Raw genomic sequence first — 18740 nt, 5'->3', positions numbered from 1 at the left:
ATGGGCAAAAAGTGCCGTCCTGTGGGCGGGGTGAGGACTGAGTGTCCCCATGCTCACAGCCCTCCCCATACTGCCTGAGTGCCATCTTGGTGTGCAGCTGTTCAAGCGGCACTGCGCCAAAGGAACGTGATCAAGCCGCCCAGCAGTGGCTATGGTGCCGCTTTGCAGGCACAAAAAGGAGATGGAAAAAAAGGCTCCTTTTTGTGCTCTGCGAAGGCCGGATCAGTGCTGTGCCGTGTGTTTGCTGCGGCACCAATCCGGGGCAAAAAGGGACGGCATCTCACTGCCCCTTCCTGCCTGTTTGTATAGGGCCTTTCTTACCAATAAATGTTGTACATTTTCATTGAATAAAGTAAGGAAAAGCTTTATGTATAATAATATGCCAGTTTCTTAGAGCAAACAGAAGTTTCATATTACTTACATTTCATGTTAGTTTAGTTACTTTTCTGAATATTAGTGTTAGCACTGATTAGTCTCAACAATCTTTTCATACATAAGGAAAATAAAGTGAAATAAAATAAAAATTAAAAAGGTAGATATTTTAGAATAATAGTAGAATTGTGAAGTCGAAGGCGTTCATCATGGCTGCGATCCATAGTTTTTGTGAGTTTTTTGGGCTATGTGGCCTCTAGAAGGAGTTCCTTCCTGACGTTTCGTTCGCCAGCATCCGTGGCTGGCATGTTAACATGCCAGCCACGGATGCTGGCGAACGTCGGAAGGGATCTTTCTAGAACCACATAGCCCAAAAAACCCACAAAAAACAATAGTAGAATTATTAGAACTATTAGTAGCCGGGTCTTTTAGACTGCATCCACACTGCAGAAATAATCCAGTTTGACAACACTTTAACTCCATGGCTCAATGCTATGGAATCCTGGGATTTGTAGTTTTGTGAGCTATTTAGCCTCTATCAGCACACTCTGGTGCCACAACAAACTACAAAAAGTGGTATCAAAGTGGATTGTTTTTGGAGTTTGAATGCAACCTCCAAAATGTATAGTGAGCCATTTGTTCCACTCATTTCCCTATCTGATAATATGTTCAGGACAATAGGACAGTCTCTTTGCTGTAATTGCCTTGGCATTTCTGGCTTTCTATGTTCCTCCCCTCCTTTTTGTGGTTTAATACTTCCCTCGCCACTTTCGTTTGAATAAATAACATGGGAATTAAATGGGTACTGCAGACTTGGTATGAAAGTTCATAAATGTCTGAATACAAGTACAATTGCCCCCTTGTCTTTCATTCTGTGTCACTATGCAAGTCAGTGTTCCAACTAGATGCATGGTCTTCTTTCCTCTTTTTCTTATAGCACTTTAGAAGCTCCTTCAGAAATGCATGTTCAGCATTTCCTTTGTGATTTGGAAGGAGACTCTGAAGAGTTGTGAGCCAGAAAGCATTTAATTCAATATCCTGAAGAATGATAGCAGTGGTGGAGAGGGCCAATTGTTTGAATTTGGTATCAGTTCTGCAGAAAAAAGTTGTTTTGCTTTGTTCATCTAGAGTGGGGTGGGAACAGCAAGGGTGACTCTAAACTTTCCCCAAAAGTTATTCTTATGTTTTGATATGAATGCATGTTTTTAATAAAGATAGTCTCTCTCTCTCTCTCTCTTTCTCTCTCTCTAGATCCATACATCATTGATCAATGGAAGACCTAGTGCTGATGACCCTTCAGAGAAATTATTGGCATTTACTTCTGCACGATACATTCGTCTTCAGTTGCAACGTATAAGGACTCTTAATGCTGACCTTATGACACTGAGCCATCATGATCCTAAAGATGTTGACCCTATTGTTACAAGAAGGGTAAGCAATTTTTTTTGGTTGAGTTTGTTGTATCCTATGAATAGGCAGCCAGTTAAAACATTTCACCTTTATTTGTCTTAAGATAAATATGAACAAGTCACTTATTTGTTTTTTGGCATGACAAAGTCACCTTGAAGTGATTTTGCCAGGATATATAATTCTTGAATACATTCTGAACTTTATCACATGGGAGGCTTACTGTGAATAAATTGCCCTGAAATCATCAGAAATCGTGAAAGAAGTGTAATCGGGGTTCACCCTCCTCTCATGTGCTTCTTCTGTCAGTAAATCATCATGGAGATGTCGGGGCTCGCTTATCTCATCAGTAAATTGTCATGGAGCCACCATTTGGCAATAACGGAAGATCCTGTTATTACCAAATGGTGGCTCCAAGGATGCTTTACTCATGGGAGAAGTGAGCCTTGCCGCCTCCATGACGATTTACTGACAGGAGAAGCGTCCGGGGCCGAACATGCTTCTTTCACAATTTCTGATGATTTCATGGCGATTTACTGAAGTAATTTGGGATGGTGAAGCTCCTTATTCGTTATAAATGTGCATGAAGGAGAAGGTGGGCCATTTGGTTTACTCCATTTGTTGCCATTTCCACCATTAACATAACTAGCAGCTGTGACAAGGGCCCCTGTTTACATACCAATATAGGCACACAGAACTCTTCCTCATGGTGGGGTTAGAATTCTGGGCCAGTTTGATCTTGGCTTATTATCCTAGTTAACAGAATGAAATTATAATTCTTTTTCTTGAACATGGTGGGGAACTCTTGTAGAAGCCAACATATCAGGTTTCACATAGTGAGAGAAAAGTATAGTGGACATGCCTTTCTTTTTTGTATAACATGGCTTATAATATGGGAATCTGTGTCCAAACTGGGCCTAAATGTTCAGTACCTATATATGTTTATTCTTAATGTTAGATATTCCATGATACTTCAGGTTAGTTGCAGATGTTACATAATAACTTCAATTAATATTGAAGAAAACTTAGTAATTGAAAAGGACAATCAATATAATATGTAAAAATTCACCTTAACTTGACAGAAGACATTAATCTGTATTTAAGCATGGTTTGTATAATTCTTGAGAGAATGAAGATGTGCCAAGACTAAATTCACTAATTAAGCTTTCCTTAATTATTAGTTTAACTTGGTTTAGCTCTTGAGTTCTCTCATGTTCTCAGAAAATGGCTTTGGACCAAATTGATGTCATGATCTCTTTTGGCAGTTACAATGTTTACTTGAGGTCAAAATGAGTTTTGAGTTAACATAGAAGTTATGCTTCAGTTTCTGAATGGCATACCAGGTTTTATTTTATTTGTAGCATCTTATAGATCTAGCATTAGAATGTAATGTTGGCAAGAAGACAAAATTTGGCATCAGACGCCTCTTCCCCTTAGGTAATATTGAAGTCATATTGCTCTGGGGTGGGTGGTAGGGTGTTGGTGTATATGTGCACAGATACACACATGTGCACACATGCAGATATCTGTTCATATAGATTTGGATAAATAAATCTGCAGTGTGTCAGTAAACATTGTAGAAACTCTTTTGTCTTACAGATGGTTAAAGTTGATGTATAAATAAAACAAGAAATATTGCTATTTGGTGTTTCTAGTAATAAAAGGCAACTGACTTTAAAAAATAAATTTTGCTTTATTTAGTATTACTATTCAATAAAAGATATCTCAGTTGGAGGCATGTGCATTTGCTATGGCCATGCTCGAAGTTGTCCTTTGGATAATGAAACAAAGGTATGTTTATTCCTTCCCTCCATATTTCTCTCTCTCTATTTTTTTAAAAAAAGTAAAACTGGTAGTTCTTTTAATATCTGCCACAAACTTCTGAATGTTGCTGAAATATTCTTAGTTCTTTATTCACAATAGTCCTCAATAGGATTTCTAGACATTTTGGACTGAGAGACTGGTCACATGTGGGTTAGTTGGGTTTGTTTGGAGAGTTGGAGAGCTATTTGGAGCAGACGTTGGAGTACAGTCGGCCCTTCTTATACACAGATTTTTTATACATGGATTCAAGCATACACAGTTTGAAAATGTTCAAAAAAGTATAAATTTCAAATATCAAATCTTGATTGTCTATTTTTATAAGGGACACCATTTTGCTATGTCATTATATTTAATGGGACTTGAACATACATGGATTTTGTTATACATGGGAGATCTTGGAACCAAACCCCAGCGTATAACAAGGGTCCACTGTAGTTGGTTGGATGTTGACGGAGAGGAATGTGCATATATATTGTATTATACTGTACACATTGCAACTGAAGATAAAGCCTCCAGAACTTTGAATGAATTAATATGTTTGAGTGTTTCTTTTGAGTGTGAAAAGTGATCAATGCATTGCCCATACCAATAGTCGGGTGTTGTTGTTTTTGAACTCTCCTACGATATTATTTTGGCTGCATCTGGGTGGACTTGTCTCTAGACTGCTCTGGTAGTTGGATTTTCTCTCACCAACAGTGTAATCATGCACACTCTTACAAATCCTGTGTAAACATGTATATCTTATCTACCAAAACTACTTAGAAATATTCTCTTTTACTGCAGTTACTATTGTGGCTATTGGTTTTATTATTCTAAATGAAAATAGCAACAGCAACAGTAACAATAATAATGTACAAAATGCATTATTGTATTTTAAAATATTTTTATCTTCAGCACTGTGCTGAAGTAATATTCACATCTCTCTTGTTCATTGTTCACTCAGATGTTAAGTATGATAAATCAATGGTAAATGTTGAAATTGCATGAGGGTTCTCTAGCATGTTTTTCTGCAGTACTGAAAAAGGGGTGAAGAACTGCAAAATGCAGTGTTGCAGTTCTTCTGGCTGTTGGTTTCCTGTAGTATGATTATGAATTGGGTTATTGTAGCAGTTCTTTTTGTACAATATTGCCAAAATCCGACCATATCTCTCCGCCTCTACTGCCAAGATCCTGGTCCATGCCCTAGTGATCTCACGACTTGATTACTGTAATGTCCTCCTGGCTGGGCTTCCTTTTTCTCACCTCCATCCTTTAATCTCTGTCCAGCATTCAGCTGCACGCATTATCACTTCCACCCACCGCTCTGACCACATCTCTCCTGTGTTGGCATTCCTTCACTGGCTCCCTCTCCCTTTCCGCATTCAGTATAAGCTCCTGCTGTCGACATTCAAAGCCCTCCATGGACTGGCCCCTCCTTACTTATCAGACCTTCTTTCTCCTCACCTTCCCACCAGGGCCCTCTGTTCTGGTAGTCAAAGGTTCCTGTCTCAGCCCAGGATTTCCTCTGCCCCATCCCGGATTCGCCCCTTTTCACTTGCTGCCCCTCACTCCTGGAACCTTCTTCCTCCACAAGCAAGAGCCATCACTTCTTTAACCAGCTTCAAAACAGAGTTGAAAACCATCCTATTCAGAGAAGCCTTCCCAGGCATCGCATAATTGTCGTTTACTATCTGATGTTCTGTTGTTGGCTGTTTATCGATCCATTTCCTGTATTGCTATGTACTGTATATGTATTATCCTACTTGTGAGTACTGTAGGTATTTTCCCTGGATAATGATTAACCTTCCATTTTGAAGCCAAGCCCTCCCTTCAGTCCATCTGCCTTGGTCCAGGCCTCGGAGGTTGAGAGGAACTGCTGGACCTCTTACCCTCTCCCTCCACCACTCCCTTCTCCTTCTGTGTCATGTCTTTTTAGATTGTAAGCCTGCGGGCAGGGAACCGTCTAACTAAAAAGATTGCATGTACAGCGCTGTGTAAATTTACAGCGCTTCATAAATAAAGGTTAATAATAATAATAATAATGCTGAGATAGGTTTTGAGTGCTTTCTGATTGAAACAATAACAAGGTCTTTTGGCGAAGAGACTTAATGTGCCATTGTGCAAATCCAAAGGAATATTTTATATCAAGAAAAGAAGATAAAAGACGATGGAGGAGAGAGACTAGGGAATAGTACTAGTCCATATGAATTGTATAAAAACTTGTATTGCTATGATATGTGTGATGCTACATGGGAAAACCAAATGTGAAATCAAACAGAGACTGGGAAAATTCAATAAAAACTGGTAATTTGTACATGACCCAGTCTCGTCTTGAATATTTAAAAGAGACTTCAGGTATTTTAAAATCTCTAGTAAAGAGACTTTTTAAAGTATTAGGTAATGGAGTTATGTTGCCATTTGTTTTCATTTAGAAACTACAGTGCCAGTGTGAACACAATACTTGTGGTGAGAGCTGTAATGAGTGTTGTCCTGGCTATCACCAGGCACCATGGAGACCAGGAACCATTTCTGCTGGCAACAAATGTGAGAGTATGTAGTGCTAAAATGACAATTCTGTAAATATTTGGTTTTATGGAGTTATATAATGGTGAAATGAGTAAACGTTGAAGTCTGCAGATCTGCGATTACTTCTTTGTGGCATAAATTACCATATTGTCATTACCATTTTGTCACAGCATTTGATTTTAAATAGCAGATTCTTTGAAAATTGTAGTTAATTTCAACAGCTCTCATTTTAGATTCTGAATCCTATTATTCCTCACTAGATAGACTTTTTGAGTGGTAAGTCTACACCTAAGTAGATTCAATGGGTCTACTTTAGTTAGGACTGGCTAGGATTTAGGCCAGTCACTGCAAGGGGAAACCACAATGTGCATACACAACTAGATAGATGTATGACAGGTTATCTTGTACATTATCTGATGTGAGTTAGATATTGTATAAGCATGATTTTCTTTTTTTCAATGAAAGGGTATACAGTATTATCATAGAGCTGGAAGGGACCTAGACTAGTTTGACTATGCACTTAATGCAGGAAGTCAACTATTGGAGCAGCCTAGGCAGGTTGCTATCCAGCCTGGGCTTGAAAAGCTTTAGTGAGAAAGAGTCCATCACATTATGAGGCACTGTGTTTCATTGATGCAGGAAAGCTCTTCTTCATGTTTAGCCCCAGTATGTTGAACCCATTGGTTTGGCTTCTACTCTCTGTATGAGTAACAGAAAATAAATTAACTTCAGCTTCTGTATGATAGCCCTTCAGATATTTGAAGACAGCAACTATATTACCTCTTAATTCTCTCTTCTATGCTGTCTCCTGTAACTTTTTCTTAGAAGACTGGTGCTGCATGTGCATTGCAGAAATAATCCGGTTTGACGCCACTTTGGGGAGAAACAAACTGGTAGAAGCTTGAAGTCGCCCCTTCCAAAGATGGATTGGGCGTGTGGTGAACACACGTCGCAGCCCCAATCCACTTTGAAGTCAGATGAAAAAAAGAGCAGCAAAGACTCGCTCCTTTTTCAGCTGGGAAAAAGGTGGCTTTTCCTGCCCATATGCAGCCCCATGGTGGTTTCATGCGCTTCAGCAGCATGTGGCGGATAAACATAGCACTGCTGGAGCACCTTGAAATCACCAACATCTGGGCGGCTGCCTGATTTCTGGGTGGCTTCAGGGTGGTGTGGGAATGTGTGGCATATAAACACCAGGCTCCCAAGATGCCCAGATGGCGGCTTTAAAGGGCCGTCTGTTCCGACCCTTTAACTGTCATGGCTCAAATGTTATGGAATTCTGGGAACTGTAGTTTGTTTTGGCACCACCCGATTATTTCTGCACTGAGGATGCAGCCTTGGTCCCCAGGCCCATCAGTATTTTTGTAGCTGTGCTCTGGAGACATGTAATTATGGAAAATTAATTTACTTTGAATTGCACACATTATTGTTAGCAATTTATTAAATCTTTAGTTTCTTTTTTTTAATTATACCGTTATTTTAGAAAGTGTATTCTGACTGAACTTTAACATCTTCAGCCTGTGTTCAGCCAGCATCAGTATAGGGACCACCACTTTGGTTGTCATTGTTTTAGAGCATAAAAGATGTTCAAATAGCAAACAGAAATGCTCAGTCAGAGAACTTTTGAAATCTGAAATGCTTTAGTAAAAAAGAATATTCCATAGATGTGTTACACTTAATGGACAGGCAGCATGTTATGTAAGGATATGTTTCTTCAGCTATTAACAGATGCTTTCTGTTTAGTTCGAGGTATGTGAACAGTTAATAGCCATTTGACTTATGGCAAGTGTGGAAAGCAAAAAAGAAAGATAAAGGTTAGGCTATTTCAAGTGTTTCTGTATTTAAATAATGCTGCAGAAAACAAATAAAAATGACTGCTCTCTCTCTCTCTCTATTAGACACTAAATGCACTAAATGCAAATATACAATGGTATATTTGTACAAGATGTGTCCAGTGTGATTTGTTTTACTGCTTAATTTATTTGTTTAACTGTGGTTTACCAAACAGAAATGAAAGTGGATTTTTAAATTATTTTTTTTTTAAGGATGTAACTGTCACCACAAAGCAGAAGACTGTTATTATGATCAGACTGTGGCAGATCAAAAAAAAAGTATAAACATTTATGGCCAGTTCAAAGGAGGTGGAGTGTGTATAAACTGTACCCAGCACACTACTGGAATAAACTGTGAGATCTGTACTGATGGATACTACAGGCCACATAAAGTAAGATAATGTTGTGTTTCACTTATTTTAAGCTGTGCTGAGGGCAGATGCATTTCTTTCAGTCATTGTTTGTTGATTTTTCTAAATATGTTGTGATTTTTTTAAAAAAAAGTCATGGTGAATAAAAAGCTATCAACAGGAGAAAAAAAGTCAGGGTGAACTGCCATGGTATCATTGGAAACAGGCTGCTAGTTCTGTTACCAACCACATACAATGCTTTATGTGAACTGAAACCCCTTATATGTTGCTGCAGCTGTTGACCATATTACGTAAACTTAACATTTGTTGAGGGGTCATCTACAGTGGTGAGAAGCTGGTTTCCCTCAGAGTCTGCCCTTTACAGCTCGGAATACAGGAAAGGGATTTCTGGCATAATGTGCTCATCCGCCACTATTTCTCTCTTTGGTTGGAGAAGCAGCAGTTTCCTCTATGGCTCCATTCTTCCTGCTGACTCTCTTATACAATACATATTCTCCTTTGTTGGCTATATTTAGGCAATATGTGCAGGATGGTAGGGGCTTTGCCTGGTTTTTAGGGTCTATATAATGCTATTCAATTCCTGAGAAACTTGAATGCTGCTTCCCAGAGCTGGAAAAGTTAAGGTTTTTGAAATCACAGCTCTCAAAATCCCTTGGCCAGCATTTCATGCAATTACCTTGTGGTGAACTTTTGATAATGCAAAGACTTAATGGAGAAATATACAGAGGCTAATGCAGTCAATTTGGAACTATAAGATTATTTTTTTAACTAGATTTTTTAATGAGTATAGTTAAATATAAGGATAGTAGTTTTAAACTACAGTAGTTCACTATATGATACTAGTGGCTAGGCTGTTATATGCCCAGAACTGGAAGATGAATATTAATCCATCAGATGAAGGTTGGATTATCAGAATCCTTGAGTTGGCAGAGAGGGACAAATGGCCAATATTACTGAAGGAGAAATTGTTGGTCAACTTTTTGAATGAGTGAGGACCTTCTCTACTGTACCTGAAAAAGAAAGAAAGATTGTGCTTGCAGATTGGGAGGCCTGAAGGTTCTTAGACGTTTGGCATCCTGTATCATCATCACCCCCAGACAGGGACAATGAAAATTAAATTTTAATTTTTTACAGGTATCTCCCTATGACAATAATCCTTGCCTTCCTTGTGAATGTGATTTATTTGGATCCTTTGGTTCTGACTGTGTTAAGGATGATGACCATGCTGACCCACAGCATGGTAAGTAATCTCTAAAAATCAGCTCAGCCAGTGTTTTCAAAATCAGGAGTTGCATATATGAGGAAATACTGGGGGGAGGGATAAAATCTAGATTTAAGAGAACAGGAGAAGAGTAGAGAAAGTGGGATATTTGGTAGGCTAGAGAGAGAGAGAGAGAGAGAGAGAGAAAGTGGTTGATACCTAATAAGGAGACAGAGGAGTTAAGGGGATTAGTGGGTCACATATGGTGCCTAACTGGGTTGGAGATAAGAATTTTGGAATGTAAATAACATGTCTTGAAGACACAAGTAGCTATTTCAGAGTAAACAGAGAGATGAGAGAGGAATGTCAGAATTGGAAAATAAAAGATAATGAAGTATATGCATGTGGTATTCCAAAGCAAATGAAGTGGAAGCCACTCCCTCTTGTCCTTTGTACCTTCAGAAATCAGTGGGCTGTTCCTTGTGATTTATGTTGTGCTGAACATCCATGTTTTTGCATAGAAAGATGTAGCATTGTCTTGAAACATTGAGTAAAAGCTAGTGATGCAGGTGAAGAAAGAGGGTAAATTGTGGTCTTGGTGGCTTCGTTCTTGAGTCCTTATGGTATGCAACTCCATATAAAACCAGCATCTAGCCAAATCAAGCAGAGAGGGAAGTAAGTGTAATGTAAAATGATATGGAACATCATTCATATTTTGGATGTGAGAAGAAGTAATAGATATCAATGGATAACTAAATAGTTGTGATATGTGCATCAATGGGATTCCACGTCTTTCCACATCATGTTTTTTCTCTTTTGTGTCCAGATACACTAATCATTAGGTATGTCTGCATAATGTAGTTACATTAGGAGCCTGGCAGAGAGTTAAATATATATGTGCTCTCTAGGTCTCAGACCTATTGGCCAGAGAATGGGGGTGGGCACATCTCCGGTCTTGGTTAATAGGGGACAGCAAGCATATAATACGGCATTGCCCTTATAATGCATAATCCTGGATAAAATGGGTATTTCTGGGTGTCAGGTTGTTGGTGAAATACTCGAAATGCCAGTGTGGCTGAGCCTCTTGGTAACAACATACCAACAGTAGGATGGAGCTGAAAACTGAAAAGATAGTCAGACGAGCTCAGTAAGTTGAAAGAGAGGATGAAAATCAGGACTGGGTAATTTAGACAAAGTTTTTCTAGCTTAATTACCATACTTGACAGATGGATATTTACAATTATATGCTAGCACAGAAGGCTTATGTGTGATTGTCAGTCAGTCAGGAGTGAGAGGGCTTGTAATATGGTGAGAAAAAGTAGATGAAGTTTAGCTTTTGCTAGGACTCCTTCATTGTCTGGCATTGGGGCATATCAGATTGTGCTTTCATTGTGATACTCGAAAGATTTTTTTGGTGTTTTAATATTATATCTTCCTCATTCCCATTTTTTCAAGGTATTCAGGCTGGGCAATGTCACTGCAAGGATGGTTATACAGGAGAAAAATGTGACCATTGTGCCTTTGGCTATAAAGGTTATCCAAACTGTGTGCATTGTAACTGTAGCCTGGTGGGTAGCATTAATGATGACCCATGCATCGAACCTTGTCTTTGTAAAGTAAGTCTACAATTGATTCTTTTTTGGTTGATTATGAAATTTGAAGTGGGATTTATAAATTGAGTGAGGGAAATACAACATCTCCTTTTTTAATGGCAAAGAGCACAGCAGTTAACTGACATACACAAAAGTATCTGTAGATGGAAATTTAAATTAGGATTCATGGTATGTTTCCCACAAATGATAGGGAGGATTGAATGGCAAAGTATGAGCAAGTAAACAAAACTGTAGTTAGAAAATGGTTGCTCAATGACAATAACACATTTGGTATTGAATTTTTTAACCTGTTGCTTTCTCACTGTCAAATATTTAGAGATAGAGAGGACTGGTTTCTCCGTAAGCCCATTACAAGCTGACATTCTTTGAATTCCATTAAAACCAAGGAAGCCACATGAAACAGCTTCATTTAGCTAGCCTTTAGTTAAAGTATTTAATTGTTCTGTATGCATCAGTTGAGGAGATTGCTCAGACAGAAGTTGAAACAAATAGTGATAATGTAAGTAATTCTTTATTATGGTTCAGAAACCCAGTAAAATCAATTTATAACAAATAAAATAAATGAAAAGCACAATAAACGCATAGTCAATTTATACAGAGGGAGCTAACCTCAAACTTTTATGTTGTACAGAAAATAGTGATCATGGTTTAAACTGATTCTGTGACAATTAACATGAGTGACTGGGAATGATGTTGTATTTCAGCAGTCACAATCTTTCACCTCTGGCCCTGTTGGCAATGATTTTTAGAGTTTAACCACATCTTAAGGGCCCCAGGTTACCCATTCCTGATATAAATGCTAACGCAGAAATCCTGAGATTCTCAAGGCATGATGAAAAATCGCTCTCTGAGGTTTTACAATAGAAGAATAACACATAGGCTTCATATATCCCTGGTCTATTTTTCTATTCCCTAAGAATCCCCTGTTGTCACTGACACCACAGAATTTTCTGTCAAGAAAGTGAATTTATTTTTAAGCTATGTAATTTAATTTAATTGCTATGTACCTGTAAACCAAGCATGAAAGGAGCCCATGGTTTATTTTTTCAAAAGAAAATGGGCACATTTAAAGTGAAAAGGTCTCAGTTTGCTTCCGCCTTATTCTTTCTCCCTGCAGGAAGTATTCAGAGAAAGCAGACAATTGTTATCTAGGTAGATGGACCCCTGGTGTGCTCTGCTTCAATATTGTCCCAGATTTGCAGAGGAAGGCTATCGGGGCTAAAAAAAACCCCCAAGGAAGTGTTGATTTATGGAGCAAAAGTTGTAGACAAGCATAACACCTGAAAACAATGAAGCAAGGGTTGGGCAACTTGGGCAGGTCTGAGGCCCCTAGTTTTCTGCTTAGGATACTCCAGGAGCTGTGTAGCCTGCCAAAAATTCTAAACAGAAACAATGACAAAAGAAATGGCTGGAAGTCTCTTCTTTTTTCTTAATGTTAAACTGTTAAATGATAAATATTTCTTAAAGTTCAGCAGTGCAGAGGAAGGCTGTAACCCATTTAAAAGGTGAGTTGCCACTCCCAGTGGCTTTAAGTAGAGGCAGTTCAATCTTTCGGGGAAGCAAAAAAGGGAAAAAAAGCATAGGCCTGGGACTCTGGATTAGTCAAGGGCTGCAAAAACTACAGAGGTGCTCTTTGCCATACGTCTGTGATGACAAACCTATGGCACATGTGTCAAAAGTGGCACATGACGCCATTTCGACTGGAACCTGTTGCTCCACTTCTGTGGACTTTTCCCAGCCTTCAGGTGTCTCTTGGAGACATCTGGGGGCCGGGAAAAGTGTAAGGGAAGAAGGAGCCACAGGCTCTTGTGAATCCTTCTCCCAGACCTCCCCTGACCTTCAGCTGTCTCTCAGAGACAGTTGGGGGATGGGAAAAGCGTGAGGGGAGAAGGAGCTACAGGCACGCACCTATGGCTCCTCCTCCCGGACCTTTCCTGGCCTTCAGCTGTCTCTTTGCAGACAGCTAGAGGCTGGAAAAGCCATGGGGAGAGAAGGTCTGCCCCAGAAGTCCAGCCCCCAGAGGCCAGAAGTTCTGCCCCGGCACTGGAAAAATTCTTAGTTGGGGCACACAACCCCCAGAAAGGTTCACCATCACTGCCATAGGGTATCTCTGTTGCTTAGTTGTAGTGGAAGTTAAGGCTTAAGCTTTCATCTTTATCTTAAAATGGCTATACTTCATTTCATAAATATACAAAAGTGTTAAGGTTTCTGCTAAACAGAAAGGTTCTTTTGGATGTAAGGTTATGTGTCTTGCTTTGCTTTTATAGCCTCCTAAAATATTATGCTAGCAATTGTTTGTAACTTACAACGTATACACGCTTCTGGTTTTGACCATCAAACAAATGTATGACTTTCACAGGAAAATGTAGAAGGAGAGAACTGTGACCGCTGCAAACCAGGTTTCTATAATCTCCAAGAAAGGAATCCTCAAGGTTGTACTGAATGTTTCTGTTTTGGTGTTTCTGATGTCTGTGAAAGTCTTCCGTGGCCCATTAGCCAGGTATGATTTGACCAAACGTAATCATTTTTCCTTGGGCAGTACCACAAACTTATTTCATGTCTTCCACTTCTTTTTTGATAAGCATCCTTTCTCAGTCTAAATGTTACATAAATTATTCAATTCCAGTGATAAATTGTTCCATTTGGTTACAATGTTTGCTGTGTTCTTAGATCCAGGTTGAAGACAAAAGTTTCCAAAATTAACAAAAGTCTTAGGAAGCCTCATGCTTCTCTTAACTGAAAAAGGCAAAACCAGTTGGTAGGAAATAAAGAAAAATAATTTTTGTTTGTTTGTTAGCATTAGCATATTATTTATGAAATATTAAATGTAAAGCTACTGATTAAAAGGATGGGAAAGAGAAACAAATGAAAGAAAAAAAATAAGTACAGTAAAGAAAGCAATGGAGATGGTTTATATAAAGAGTCTCCATTTCACTAAGAAGAAGAGTGAGGAAAATGGATTCACTCCTTGCTACAGATCTATGAACTCTGCTCAAGCACTAGGATATCCAATGCACCATCACAGTTAAGGGACTGTTAAACTATCTGTCCATTGATAAGGTACAGATTGTCCCCATTGGAAAACAAGCCTGGATGGCTAGATCACAAACAGTTCCCCCTTGGAAAGCAATACTTGCTGGAGCTGTAAAGTGGTAATGCTGCAAATTTTTTTTTAGTCTCTCCTGATGATCTCAGAGCCCAGGCTGGCTTGTACAGGAAAATATGGTCTGCCAAGTAGCCTGGATCTGAGTGGTATAGGTCTTTATCGATAATAACCAGCACTTTTAATTGTGTCTAAAACCATTAAATAATGTTCTTCCTTTTTCTTTTACCATAAGGTATCATCTATGGCTGGTTGGTTGGTGACTGCTCCATATACTTTGAAAACTGTAGATCCTGAGGAAAGTCAATTGGATGGACCTCCTCAAATAATTATTAACAATATTGCAGTTGCAAAAATGCTGAAGTCCCCTTATTACTGGTCTGCACCTAAACCATATCTTGGAAATAAAGTAAGCATCCAGTAGAAGGTAGAATAGTTTTTATTGCAACCCTGTTATCTCTTACCAGTGTTTTCTTTCTCTGCCATCTTCTACATTACATATTTACTTGATAGTGAATAAGATGAAAGTATAGTGAAAGGTGACATGTAGCTTTTCCTGGGAATCTTGTTGTGTTAGTAGCATAAAGGTTGTCTTGAGATGTTACTTTACATCTGAAATTGTTGGTCCTGAACTATGATTATGCTAAAAGGCTGTGGGACAAAAGGGATTTACATTTTTTTATTCCACTTCTATGCTGTCTGTCTCCCTAAAAAGGGAGAGTATTCTCCTCATAAAAATGTAATAGATGGGAGATATATATATATATATATATATATATATATATATATATATACACACACATATTTTAAAGGGTCCTAACAATTGCACAGAAATATTATTGAGAAACATTCAGAAATTTATTCCAAGTTAATATATCTTACTCAGTACTTATTTTTTGGGAAATAACCAAACGTAATAGAAGCTTGGAACTGGTCATGGGATTTAGCTGTAATGGAGAAAGTGATTCAACAGCTAGAAATTTTCCAATTCTTGGTGATGCTTTCCAAGAAGATAATCTTTGTTTGATTTTAAAAACACATGGTAAGAGATATATTGACGATGTCTATAGAAAGATGTCTTGCATGTAACAGCTGGCTTCCTGTGCATAAATTACAATGGCATAAGTCTGATCACACCATTGCAACTCACAAATGTTGGAAGTCTCTTCAGATCATGCAATCAGTAGAGTTCCCTCCCAAACCTATCTTTCAATCAGTGCAGACCCCCAACATGGCCATTTCTGGGTTGCCAGTGGTTGAGGGCATGTGTGAGCATGTGCCAAGCTCTTGTGTAGATGCCTCTCACAGTGTGTCATATAGCTGCCTCTTGCAGTGTTACTGGAAAAAAGCTTAAATTTGTCCTTGGCCCTTCCCAGTTCTCCATGTAAATGTATTATACCGGTGTTGGTGGGCTTCATGGTTTAAAAAGTAGGCTTTGGGAGACAGCATCTCAAGACATTTTCAGTGCATATTAGTCAATAGATCTCTCCGGCCCAGTCTCTCCATTGCATATGGGCTACAGGTAATTACTTAATAAGGTAGAAATCTTGCCAATGTTAAAGAGATGTGAAAATTAATTAACTTTTATAATTCCCTCCCACAGCCTTGTAAAAACGTTTAATCTTTTATACTTCCAGCTCACTTCGTTTGGTGGTTATTTGAAGTATACCGTGTCCTATGACATTCCAATGGATAGTACAGATAGTGATTTGGTGTCTAATGTGGATGTTATTATTCAGGTAAATTGAGATTATGTGAAGTAATTTTTTCTGTTGTGATCAGAGCATTATTTTTGTTTATTATGGTATTTATATTTATGAATATGCAAAACATTTCTGAGCACTGATAGTAGAGTGTATGTGTATATTAGTTGATATTGATTCTTTCCTTTATGGAATTGTGCAGTACAAGATCCCTTGATATTTTGGAATATGCTCTTTAGCAGAGTGGGGAGGAACTGCTGTGGAAATGATGATACAGTGCGCCTTTCTTTATGCAGGGGATCCGTTCCGGACTCTCCCGCGTAAAGCGAATTCCGCCTATACTTGAGCCCCATTTAAATGAATGGGGCTTGTGTACACGGTGGTGTGGTGGCACCCCATTGTTCCCTGTGGGATGCGCCGCCCCTTCTCCCCACACAGCTTTCAGTGTATGCTGAAAGCCACGTATGATGCGAGTGCACTGTATTGAAAACCTCTGTATGCAAGCAGTCCTTTGGATTTTCACTTTTAATTTAAATGTAGCAAGCACCTTGTTTTTTGTTGCTGTTGTTGTGTCCCTTCAAGTCTTTTCCAACTTATAGCAACCATAAGGCAAATCTATCACAGGGTTTTCTGCGGCTGAGATTGTGTGACAAGGTTACCCAGTGGATTTCCATGGCTGAGCATCAAATCGAACCCTGATCTCCAGTGTTGTAGTCCAATGCTCAAACCACTATACCATGCAGGCTCTCAATCTATTTCTATTGCCAGTTAATATAACAAATTCAAAGCCTCTAAGATAGATCAAATCTTAGAACAGTTACATTTTTGAGGCCATAGTTCGCAGCTTCTGCTAGCTTCTAGGACAAACACTTGCTATATAGTTATGGATGATGATGATGATGATGATGATGATGATGATGATGATGTTGTTTCACTTGTATTCCACCTTTTCTTCACTACAGGGACTCAACTAGTTTACAAACATTAAAACAAATATAGTTAAACATTTCATTGTTATATAAAAAATTATTGAAATTTAATTCAGTCACCCATAGAATTAAAACCACTTAAAGCAAATTCACAGATAACTACAAATGAAAATCAAATGAAAACCAGTATGAGAACAACAAACAATTAAAAGCCCTAGCACCCAATTCCTAAAGCCTGTTGGAACAGGAAAGTTTTCCTTTCTGATGAAAGGACAGCAAAGAGGGAGCTGTAAAGATGGTGGAACTCAAAGGAGGCATTCCTTGTATCCTTTACAGCCTATGTAAATACATATTTGCAAACACTGGCCTTTCAGATTGCCTAGACTTGAGTCATATATGAATTATTAAGGGTGTATCCACACTGAAGAAATAAAGTAGTTTAACACCACTTTAACTGCCATGACTCAATGCCATGGAATTCTGGGATTTATAGTTTGTGAGATATTCCATCATCCCTGTCAGATAGCTTTGATACTCCATCAAATTACAAATTCCAGAATTCCATAGTATTCAGCTGTGGAAGTTAAAGTGGTGTCAAACTGCTTTATTTATGCAGTGTGGCAGCAGCACAGATTGCTTTTGCCATTGCCTGTCACCTCCAACCATATGTATAATATTGGAAAGTAATACTGCTTAAGGTTCCAAATTTATAAAAATATCCCCCATGCAGTCAGAACCAAGACATCTGAGTTACCCATACAATATGGAATTACATTCCATTGATCTAAGTGCAGTATGTTTGACATCAGAAACCTGGTGTTTCTGGAAACAGAACTGTAAACAGACTTATGGGATGAACTGTTAAAAGGTTAGAAATGATACTTGGAAGGTTATTTAGAATAAAAGGATAGTTCTCTGTTTGTTTTCCATAAAGTATATGGATTAAATCAATTTAAGTTGTAAAAAGTTTTGAATTGTTTCAGGGTAATGGACAAATGTTGGCTACTCGAGCTGAAGGACTGTCTTTACAACCATATGAAGAATATTCCAGTTCTGTGAAGCTTGTGTCTGAAAACTTTGTTGATTTTAATACTAAGAAGTCAATAGATCGAGACATATTGATGAAAGTTTTAGCAAATGTTACTCATATTCTGCTTCGGGCCAGTTACAACATTGCCAAAAGGGCTGTATACAGGTAAGAGATGTGAAATTATTTATTCTAGATTTTCTATTATTCATTACACGAAACCAAGTGTATAAGAAAGTTTCTAAAACCTTAAAAGCCGGCTTTAGGCTGCTGATTTTACCACTGTCATGTTGGATGATGTGCTGATTCTCTCATAACACTAAAATATGGTTTAGCTTTATGTGCCCAAACCTATTGAACCCAGTCAGAATCAGTAGCTGGGTTGGCTGGGGAATTCAGGGTGTTGTAGTTCAAAACATTAAAACTAAACATTAAAAATTACCAGTTTTTAAAATGTTTAAATGTTCTTGTTTTAGTCTGGACAGTTGAGAAAACCAATCAAATTTATTTGAAAGATTTACGTCCCATCTTTCCCCTTGGCACATCCGTTGGCATGTGTTGAAGCCTGTTGGCTTTCATACTGAGTTGATGCAGGCAGTCATTCCTCATTCTGGAATGTGTGGTGATACAGTTGGTAGCTTTCTTGGATTCTCCTTTAATGCTTTACTGTGTATGTCTTTTTTTAAAACAGAAAACAGCATTTTCTGCATAGGAAACAGATTTTTCTGCACAAAAATAATATTGCTGCATAGTAATATGATTTTCTGTGTGAAAACAGGTTTTCTATCCAAAACAACTGTGTACAATTTTTGTGCAGAATAGGTCTTGAACTGTGAAGATTCTAATCAGTCCA

The 18740-nt window shown here is 38.4% G+C and overlaps 1 protein-coding gene across 2 annotated transcripts in view; it reads left to right on the top strand.

Moving 5' to 3' along the window:
• Positions 1-18740, top strand: part of LOC121917303 (laminin subunit alpha-1-like) — a 124148-nt gene that overhangs the window by 36180 nt on the left and 69228 nt on the right. The window contains exons 5-14 of one of the 2 annotated variants that reach the window (XM_042443152.1): positions 1624-1803; positions 3481-3570; positions 6015-6132; positions 8154-8332; positions 9446-9551; positions 10968-11128; positions 13485-13625; positions 14464-14637; positions 15866-15967; positions 17844-18055. In XM_042443152.1, coding sequence (XP_042299086.1) covers positions 1624-1803; positions 3481-3570; positions 6015-6132; positions 8154-8332; positions 9446-9551; positions 10968-11128; positions 13485-13625; positions 14464-14637; positions 15866-15967; positions 17844-18055 — 1463 coding nt within the window. Of the gene's footprint in view, positions 1-1623; positions 1804-3480; positions 3571-6014; positions 6133-8153; positions 8333-9445; positions 9552-10967; positions 11129-13484; positions 13626-14463; positions 14638-15865; positions 15968-17843; positions 18056-18740 lie in introns of those variants that run through there. The other variant, XM_042443153.1, reaches the window with a different exon arrangement.

This window comes from Sceloporus undulatus, unplaced genomic scaffold (assembly GCF_019175285.1).
Source record: "Sceloporus undulatus isolate JIND9_A2432 ecotype Alabama unplaced genomic scaffold, SceUnd_v1.1 scaffold_14, whole genome shotgun sequence".
In the NCBI taxonomy this organism is placed as follows: domain Eukaryota; kingdom Metazoa; phylum Chordata; class Lepidosauria; order Squamata; family Phrynosomatidae; genus Sceloporus; species Sceloporus undulatus.
The sequence above is the reverse complement of the archived record's forward strand: the minus strand, read 5'-3'. Positions and strand labels throughout refer to the sequence as shown.